Below are 10,953 nucleotides of genomic sequence, written 5' to 3' on the forward strand. Positions count from 1 at the left end.
AATTTATTTCAAAATTAAAATTTTATTATTATTACATTGTAATATTGGTATTTTTCAATATATTTATATTTTTACTGTTGAGATTGTAATTTTAGACCTATATTCATATTTGTTATTGTATTGTTTGTAATATTGGTTTTATTATATGTTTAAATTTGAAAAATATTGATATATATATATATATATTTTAAGATATTGTGAGTATTAATAAATATAGATTTTAACTTTTATGTGAAATTATATATTTTAGTTAAACTCATTTACATAAAACAAACGAGTTTAAATGAGTCATGTCGTGTTAATATATTTTTAATTAATTATTAAACAGGTTAAAATGAGTAACATGATATGACCTGTTATTTAAATGGATTAGGTTAATGTTTAAAAATTTGACATGTTTAACTTAATAGATTATATTTGAATTGACCTATATAATAAAATGTTCATAACTTGACACGACATGAACACGAATATAACAGTTTGTCACCTCTAATCAGGGGTCCATGCCCCCTCTAGGCTCTATTAGTTCGGCTCCAACTGCTATCGAATTTATGCTAATGCTCGAGCGATTACTCTTAGTCGTAGGTAGAGCACTATAGCTACATGCCCAAAGAAAAAAAAAATAGAGCATTATAGCTACCAATCACTATTTATTTATTTATTGGTTCTAGAAGCTGGCTCTCAAAAACTAGTGGAAGATATATGGGTTTTCTTTTGTTTTATGTTTTTTTTTTTAAATTTCTCAAACGGTATTTATAATTTTATAATAATATACCCAACGTACATTCCTCACATTTTACAGCAATTTGTATCATTATGAAGGATTTATACTTCATTTGGTGGTTATTAGATCTACAATTTCTATTTTTCTTTTTTATTTTTTTAAAAAGAAAATTTCTCTATATAAGAATTAGAACCCACTATCTCACTTTCTCCTTTGTCACAACAAAAGAAAGGTATACTAATTGAACAACAAATCAACCATTAAAAATAAGAATTTTCATATATATTTTTGAAAAATGCAATTAACATTGGTCCCCTCCAAAGAGATTTCAACCTAACTTAACCTTTTGACTTTAGTCTTAATTTAGTTCATGTTCTTGGGATTGTCTTCTTCAACTTTTTTCATGGGAAATATATTTTGTATGTGTTGGGTCCTTACCCCAATTACGTGGAGCGGGATTGCGAGAGGGCTTTTCTTCCACATCTCACCTATACCCTATTGTGAGAGGTGGGTAGATGTAAGGTGTGATACGATCCGTGAATTTAATACGAATACAATACAAGATTTGTGAATTTGTGTATGATCTTAACGGCTTAGGGTCAAAAGAAATTGACCTGTTAAAACACGATTTATGAACGGACCAACCCGCTTAACCCGATATCAACCTGTTTGGATCCGTTTAGATTTTATTTCAAAATTATAATTTTATTTTTGTTGAGTTGTAATATTGGTATTTCTCATTATGTTTATATTTTTATTGTTGAGATTGTAATTTTGACCTATGTCCATATTTGTTATTATAGGATTTGTAATACTGATTTTATTATATGTTAAAATTTAAAAAATATTGATATTTTTTTGTTAATAGGTAGTGATCTTCTTTTCTTTAAAAAAAAATATTGTGGCTATTAATAAATATAGATTTTAAATTTTATGTGAAATTTTGTTAATCAATTCAAATAAGTTATGCGTATTAGTTTAACCCATTTAAATAAAATGAGTTTAGATAAGTCATATTGTGTCTACCTATTTCCTATTAACTATTAAACGGATCAAAATGACTAATACGACATGATCCGTTATCTAAATAGATTGGGTTAGGATTTAAAAGTTTGACATATTTAACTTAACGGGTCGGGTTTAGATTGACATATGTAGTCGAATGTTAATGACTTGACACGATACGAACATGATACAAAAACACAAATTGCCACCTCTAAGTAGACGTTGAAATACTAGTTAGTATATTATTGCATATGTGATAAATTTACCTTAGGTTTTGGGACTAAAGCTTACACGAGGATCATTTTGTAGGTTAATTATAAAATTAGTCCCTGGATTTTAGCCTGTTTGTAAATCATTCAATCGATTTTAATTTTTTATAATTTACTCACTGGGTATGCAAATTTGTGCAATTAGACCATTTTGTCTATCTCTTATCAATTTATCTAGTGGCAAGCTTGCCACGTGGCAATCAATAAGAACGCAACATATGAAACCGTTGTTAAAAAAATAAAAATCAGAAAAATAAAATAAAAACTTAAAAAACTCAAAAATAGATAAAATAGTTTAAAAAATTAAAAACAAAACTAATTAAGTTTATTTTTTTTAGAAGAAAAAAAGCTAGCAATTTTGGGGAGAGGGATCCCCTCCCCACGGTTGCTCTCCAAACCACATTTTGGTTTAGGGGTTGGTCTCAAAGCTCTAAGGTTATGGAATTAAGCAATGTTATACAACCTCCCAACCTCCACACACCACATGTGGTTAAAAGAGTTAGAAAATCGTAATGATGCGTAGAGTTGACGCACAGTATTAGCGACTCATGAGTCTGATGCACTGGTTTTTTTTTTCTTCCTTCCTTTCTTTCTTTCTTCTTCTAAGCAAACAAATATATTTTATTAGAAAAGATGATACAAGAGGAAGGGGTGAGATTCTCTAACAAACACTCTAGAATAGTATTAACAGTGAAAAGTGGTGGATAAAAAAGAAAAAAATAAATTTTTACGACCAATTTCTTGATCTTCATCTATATCCTACAAAAAAAGACGTCATTTTAAAAGATAGAAATAAGCTGTTAGACGATAACAATTATTCGCAAATTATCTTGTAGATCAACGTTTGGCATATGTAGTCTGGTGGCAAGCATAGACTTTCCCCGATCGTAAAATGGTATATTGAATATGGACAATGCTACGTACACAGATGAAGGCCATCAAACAGAGTAAATGTGTTTTTTTTCATACATTTTTTTTATACCTTAAATATTTTTTTAAAAAAATATAATATTATTTAAAAATACTTCCTTAATCACTAAAAAAAAAATAAAAAAAAGGAATCAGTGGCTGCTTTGGGTGGGTTTCATCTGTAGAACAAGCATTTTTCATTTAATATTAATCAACGGAAAGATAAAAAAAAAAAAAGAAAAAGGATAAAAAACAAATACGTACAATAGGAAGGAGAGAGAGAGAGAGAGGAGCTTATAGAAAAAACAAGAACAACTTTTTTAATTTTCTAAAATGAATGGAGAGCAAAATTTTCTAGAGTGTTGCGACAAAATGCCATAGCCTCTAATATTTTGCACGCTTGTGAATAGACAGCATACGTATTATTCAATTGAAAAGATGTTCTGTCAATTATTCACTTTAAAAAATCTGTCATGACCCGGCCCTAAATATTTCTCTTGAAATCCAAACCGACCTCCCGGACGGGTGCTCTCTCACCTCCAGATGCAGTTTTCTTAAAGTATTTAATTTTCTAGTCGATATTTTTATTTTTTTAGCTTTAAAGCATGGAGAAGCGGTTTTTGATAATTTTTGGTGGCCAACGATCACCACATGCCCTACTGCAGAGTTTCCAAGTAGTCGATCTTTCAAATTATTGAAGGTATTTTGTCAAAAGGAGCAGCGCGTGATCCATACACATGGGTCAAAGTGCGTGAATGGCCTCCACGTGCCACTACACAAAGGGTTCTACTGCTGTCAAGTGCGGCGTTTTCTAAGGTCAACGATATCGGATCTTAAGGGTGTAATTGATCCGGTTCGGTTTTGGATAAAATTCAGGACCGAATCGGTATGTATCGGTTTTGTATTTTTCAAAACCGATTACGCATCTGTTACCCTCCTAAACTGGTATCTCCGGTTTTACCAGTTTTCGGTCCAGTCCGATTTTTTAAAATGTAAGTTCGTCATTAAAAAATAAAATTCTGTTAATAAAAAAAACTGCTTCAAAAAATCTGTTCTAAAAGTCTGTTCCTATTACAAAATCTGCACTACTAAAAAAATCTGTTTTAATAAAAGAATTTGATTTACTAAAATCTGCTTTACTAAAAATTGTTTTTTCAAAAATCTACTACAAGCCTATAAATATAACTACAAAAAATCTGGAAAAAAAAAATCTGCAATAAATAGAAAAATCTGTTATAGAATAAAATTAGTCCAAAAGTGTAAATTAAAAGTCCAAAAGTCCAACAAATTACAAGAAAACTTTTAGAAGTTAAGACAATACCCATTACAAAGAAATTTGTGTGCAGTGGAGCCCCAAATAGATGAGTAGTTTAGCTTGTAATCTAGGTTTTTTTTTGTATTTATTAATCACAGTTGTAACTTCAATTTCATTAAATGAAATGAAGTTTATTTTCAAAAAAAATAAAATAAAATTGAAAAGATGTTAAAAAAATGAAGAGAGTTACTATCAATTATAGTGAGATCCATTTGTAAATCAAATATTTTTTTTATCAAAATCTTTAGCAGTCAAGGCCACTGGCCCTGTGAATGTCTATGCCTATGGATTTAGCCCAGCTGAATCCTTGAAGAAAGTTGGGCCCTTCACGTAGTAAAGGTCAACTGTGGGCCATGAGTCCAACTTAGACTTTCCCTGCTCCTTGGGTCTTGGGCCTAATTTGGCAGACTTCGGCTTCCTGGCCTAATAAAAATATGTGTTGAGAGTGAGCATGTGGCCAACGAAATTATATGGGCCATGAATCTCGTGTTATAAGTCTGGTAAAATGTGCCATGAGCTTGCTGAAAAAAGGATATGAGACCTACTAAATATGATTTGAGCAGGAGCTCGTTGAACAAATATGGGCCATGAGCCTATGGGGCCTAGGTGTGATATGGGCTACCTCGATGGACTGTGAGTATAAAATAAGATATGGGCCCTGAGTCCTGTCACATATGGTTGACATTTACGGTAACGGGTTTGTAATATTTCTCGTTCGAATGGTTTTTCAAAACAGATTGAAGATTCTGAAAGGGTCTGTCAAAATTAGGGGTGGTAAATAGTCCGGTCCGGACCGAGACCGAGTCTCTTTTGAAAAAATTTTCGGTACTCTAAAACATAGACCGAGTCTCGGTCTATGTTTTAGAGGACCGAAAGACTCGGTCTATGTTTTAGAGGATTGAAAAATTTCAGCCTAGTCCACGGTCCAAGATTTTTTCAGACTAGATCGAATAAAAAAAAATTATATATATTATATATATAATAATTGTACAATTAAAAATATAAAATTTTAAATATGTTATTAATACTTGTTAATATTCTATAAATTAATAATATTTTATATATATCTTTATCTAACCTATCACTATTAACAATATAAAATTTTAAATATGTTATTAACACTTGTTAATATTCTATGAATTAACTAATATATAATATCAATTAGTTAATTATATAGTAATTATATAAATTAATAATGTAATTTTTATCTAATTTATTATCATTGACCATATAAAATATTTTTTTATTGAGTTTGTTACATAATCTACATTAATAAATCACTTAGTTTAATTTAATATTTTAAATAATTTTTTTTATTAATTGATTTAAAAAAAAATGCCGGATAAAATGGACCGACCGGATCAATAGCTATTGGTCCAATCCAATCCAATCCTTATGAATGTTCGATTCGATCCGATCTGATCCAAAAAAAGTGATGTGACCGATTTGCATCCCTAGTCTAAATCAAGGAAAGAAATAATGTGAAAGAACAGCAAGATCGGTCAGCCAAGAGGGATGATTATCCGATAGTTGGCCTGCATTGGGGGACCTTGGAGACCCATCATCAGCCATGCGAAGCATGGTAGTCAAGCCGAGTGTAAAATGCTTGGGGTTAGAGTATTGGTAGTGAAAGTGGTTAAATTTTGGCGAAAATTTAGGTAGAAAATTCATCTTTTTCATTTTAGCTAGCCATCTTTTATTTTCATTAAATAATAAACTCTCTAAATATTTTTCTGTTTCATTAAAAAAAATTATAAATATAATTAAAGTAAGATAATCTAATTTTTCTTTTACTCAAATTTAAACATAATTAACATTTAGCAAATCAAGTCCTACTAAGGTATTTGAGTTGATTTGAGTTCAAGTCGAGTTCAGACAAATATATATGCTAATTATAAAGCTCGATCACATTTGTTCGAATTTGTCTTGACTTAATTTAATATAGGTTGCTCATAGACTAGCCAGACATGTGTGGTCTGTTGAGTCTATTGAGATGTGGCGTGATGGTTTTTTAGATTTTATTTCTCAAGCAATTTGGCTTGATAGTTGTCTGTAATGTCTTTTTCATTAATATTATGTTCTTGTTATAAAAATAAAAAATAAAAAATCCAATGGATTCCATATGTTGTTATTGAATTAAAAAATTATAACAAATCTTAGGGTTAGAGTGAGAGATATAAACATATAAATTAGGTCTTAAAATATTTATTATCTATCTGTGTGAATCTCAAACAACAATAAATACTGTAAGGGGTTGTTTGGCTGATGATAACTATAACAAGTAATTGCCAAATTTCAAATAATGTATTGGTTAATATCTTCTTCCTTCCTATTGTGTACATGAGAAAGATAGGTTAAAAAAAATACTTATTGAGTATTTATGGTCTGTTTGGGAACACAATTACTCTTAAATATTCTCAAATTATTTATTACTGTTCACAAACTATTAATTATTATTTCATTACTTTTTACAAATTATATTACTATAATTTACAAATATTTTAAAATATTCTTAATATCCAAACGAAACTTTAATAATATTCAAGACACTCAGATTTTTACTCAAGTTTGATCGAAAAGCAGATCAAGAGATGTCGACTTACAACCTGAATGCATGGGTGGAATTAATGAAGGCCACATATTTTGAGTTTGAGTCTTGAGAGGGATGGATTGATGAATAGAGACAAAAGTGTGGACCTCATCCAAATCATTAGCTCCGAGACCCCATTCTATACTACACATTAACTACTCTTTTCTGTTCATGATTGTAATATTCCTTAAACATTTCCAACAAGCTTATAAATCTAATAGCCCTTTTTCTCTTCAAATTGATTAAAAAAATATTTTAAGCATATTTTCAAGTAGTTAGGTCTAGAGATAATAAGGGACATACTTAATGATTTTTGTGCCTAATACGCCATATATAGTCTTATATATGTTATTCTTCGAGTATCGACAACTCCGTATTATTAACTCAGAAAAATTCTGCATATCATATTCTGATTCAAAAAATTCTATATATCATATTCTGATTCTACGTATCGTATCGTATCATATATATATATATATATATATATATATATAAGAGCTTGATCTATATATTTTATTGCAAAGTTTATAAAATGGAGCCCATGGGTGAGTTATCTATAAGATGGTACTAGCTAGAAATTAGAAGGGAGGTCCTAATCAAAGGCCGCCTAAGGGTATAATGCTTTCACATTATATTGAACTAACGAATTAATGAAGATAGCCCCCCAACCACCATTAATGTCAACTTCATTCAACAAAATACCAGTGAAGTGGACGCAAAGGAAACAAATCCAACCCCAGCAGCATGCCCGCCCAATGACTTTTACTAACTAATTTATTAACTTAAATTAGTTTAAGGAAGCAAAAAATGGGCACCACACCCCATTAGCAACAACTTAGCTAATTGATCAATATCCCAGCTTACTTGTATTAAAAGGAGACTATTGTCCCCCACAACACGTTCATATATAATTCATTCATCATCTTTTTCTTCAAGTTAAATTAATTTTTGTGCTGTAATACTACTTCTTGGAAAAGTGGTGCATGCTAGCTTGGTAGAGATGGAGAAGAGCAGAGATCAAGATCGGGGTGCAGGAGTAGTAATGGTCATGCACCGTGCAGAGATCGACACCCGAGCACCTTTCAATTCTGTTAAAGAAGCTGTCATGTTGTTCGGAGAAAGGGTTTTGGCCGGTGAAATCTACTCCAAGCAGCTCAAAGAGGTTCTCTCTCTCTCTCTCTCTCTCTCTCATACTTTTCTAAGCTTTTATGGTGTATTTTTCTTTTGGGTTATTAACTTACATTAATTGCTATATATGTTAGATACGAGCTTCAGCAAGTGGTCAAACTGGGAATGCTCAATCTAGGCTTGGAGCCTTGACAGCTGAGCTTGAAGAAACAAAGCAAAGCCTTCAGAAAGCTAGAGAAGAAGGTAACTCCATGGCAATGTGCATAAAATCCCTTAGAGAAGAGCTGGAACAAGCTAAGAAAGAAATACGTGAGTTGAAGAAGGTAATGGAGTTCCAAAAAGATCAGCAGGCTGAAACTGATCAGATCGAACACCTCAAGTTCATCGAAAATGCAATAAAAGTTGATCAGATCAAGACACAAAATACAGAAGAAGCAAAGGAGTTCCAGAGGAAGAGATCATACGTGAGATTTGCAAGCCCTCCTTCACTGGCTAAGGTTATAATCAGTGCTGCTGAAGACGATCAGTTTCAGGAGAGATCCCCTTCTATTAAGAAGACAAAGAAGAAGTCTTTGATACCACTCATAGGATGGCTTTTTTCAAGAAAGAAGGGAAGCCATGAATAGAGCTTGAGTCTCTCTAGTACTGGCTGAATAAGCAAAGTTCCTTCACACATGCATGTTAGTCATATATAAGTAGTAATACTTGAAGTCAGAATCATCTTTACAAAGCCATTAATGCCATTTTTTTTTTTTTTTTCATATCATACATAGAAAAAAAAAAAAAAAAAGCTACAATTTTTTTTCTTGTTTTGAAGAGATTCTTCCTATTCTCTATGGTTATGTGCTGCCAAATATATAGACCAGATATACATATTTAACATTACCTTCTGCAGTAGTTATATATGGGCCATGTTTGCTCGTTGATCAAGAAGATTCATGATCAAGAAGAGTCTCATTAAGGAATTATACCAATTTAGAATTTGAAAATACAATAATTAATAAATTTCCGCACAAAAAAAAATTTAGCTTTTATTTTTATTTCTTAAAAAACGATGATGGTAACTCGTAATTTTACTGAAAATTAAAGCGAATTAAACAAATATACCCCGACAATTGTATTGCAAGGCAAATGATTTATACAGTTTTAGAGTTTGTAAGCACCGTACGCACTCATTTTAAAAATAATAAAAAAATTTGAAAATCGTATATATAAAAAATTTATTTTTTAATAATAGACTTTATTTTTTTTAAAGAGATTACACGTGTTTGTACATCATAAATCTATATCTAGCATTAATACTCTATAATGTAAATAGATGCAAGAAATTTCTCTCTTCCTTCTGCATCAACAATTTTACCAGATCATGCACTTGGATTACTTAAGATTCCTATTCTGATAGTCATCATTTTTTGTTTCGAAGACTGGCATGTAGTTCCGATAACAGACATTAACATCAGCTTTCTGGGTAAAAACAAAACAAAAAGAGTACTAAAAATTAATTAAGGTCATCATGTACTGCAACAAAAGAATGAACTAAAAATGAGTACACTGATGCTGGCCTCCATACATACATATATGTATGTATGTATGTATGACTAACTAAAATGCATGGCCGTGTGTATATTATATATATATATATATATATATATATATATCTAGTTTTGTTATATATATTTACTTTTACGTATTTATTATGTACTTTAATACTGATGTGATTGGTCAAAATAATTATTTTATATTAAAAATATAATAATCAATTACATTAATAAAATATATAAAAAATACGTAACATTCACAACGCATCGAGTTTTTGATACATATTATGTACGAGTCTAGGCTGTCTATCTAGCAGCTAGCTATGATCATGATCATGATCATCAACTTTAATATCTATTAAGGCTTAGAAAAAGAACTTAACCCTCCACATGATGATTCGGTTGAGAACAAATGAGCGCCTTCAAAATAATTTAACTAACGGCCTTCACGTGTAACCATGTGAATTGCGACTACGTAGCATATCAATCAGGACAAAAAGCTGCTAGGACATAATATTTATATGATTATAAATTTTAGGGTTTTTGTCCGAACATTATAGCATATATAAAATGAAAGAAAGATAAGTATATGAAGGACGTGACTTACGATATATATATATATATATATAAGTTTTTGAGATAATATTAAATGTTTAATAAATATATATTATAAGAGTGATTTTATATGACTATTTCTTAAGTGAAAAATGATATTTACAGTTTTAAAATATATAAATCCGGTATAATTCTTTAAAAAAAAAGGGATAAATTTGAGATTTATATGAAAACATTATTTTGTAACGATGGATTCCACTTTTTCAAAATGAGTAAGCAGGACTTGCACAAACTAAAAAAGAAAATAAAAGGCTGTGTTGAAAGATTGCTGGCACCTATATGAAGATTGATACTTGTTAAACATGTCTTATCTTCTATTCATGTTCACATAATGGCAGCTTGATCTCTTCCAAAGGGAGTCATGAAGACTAGAAACTCTTTGATAGCCAACCTTCTCTTCCGCATCATACGGCTCCACCCTGAGCTTCCATCGTTGGCCCTTGTCATTAGACCACTATTTATTATATATCTATGCATCATGTATTTTCAGCCTGGACTCGAATTTTTTACTTCTCGAGTGGTGGCGAAGAATGCAGCTTGCATTGCGGGAGATGCCCGCCCTTAGCTCCTATAGATCATTAATGCTAGGCCACACGAAAGAAGCTGGAAATTGGTAGGTAGCCTCAAGGATAAGTGGTTGAGCAACCGAGAAGAGCTACTCGATCGAGTAAAATACAAGAGGAAGTGAGTGAAAAGTAAGGATAGGCAATATGTCTTATATCCTCCATAAGTCACATGGCCTTTTAACCAAATAAACTTCTTGCGCAATTCATACGTTTGTGTTTTTAATGATCAGAAATTGTTTTTTTATTTTCATTTCAAATTATATCTATTATTACTCTTCTTTGGTTATTGCATGA

General features: G+C 30.9%; 1 protein-coding gene across 2 annotated transcripts; it reads left to right on the forward strand.

The window, feature by feature from the left end:
* The first annotated feature begins 7,649 nt into the window (after positions 1-7,649).
* LOC121262484 (WEB family protein At2g17940-like) lies at positions 7,650-8,711 on the forward strand. 2 transcript variants are annotated; one of them, XM_041164972.1, is made up of 2 exons: positions 7,650-7,974; positions 8,075-8,711. In XM_041164972.1, exons 1-2 carry the CDS (start codon positions 7,813-7,815, stop codon positions 8,564-8,566), a joined length of 654 nt encoding a protein of 217 aa, XP_041020906.1. In that variant the 5' UTR covers positions 7,650-7,812; the 3' UTR covers positions 8,567-8,711. The 2 variants fall into 2 exon arrangements, with proteins under 2 accessions (XP_041020906.1, XP_041020907.1); XM_041164973.1 differs by having other exon boundaries at positions 7,652-7,971.
* Positions 8,712-10,953: the final 2,242 nt, after the last annotated feature.

The sequence above is a fragment of the Juglans microcarpa x Juglans regia genome, chromosome 4S (genome assembly GCF_004785595.1).
Source record: "Juglans microcarpa x Juglans regia isolate MS1-56 chromosome 4S, Jm3101_v1.0, whole genome shotgun sequence".
Classification (NCBI taxonomy): Eukaryota; Viridiplantae; Streptophyta; class Magnoliopsida; order Fagales; family Juglandaceae; genus Juglans; species Juglans microcarpa x Juglans regia.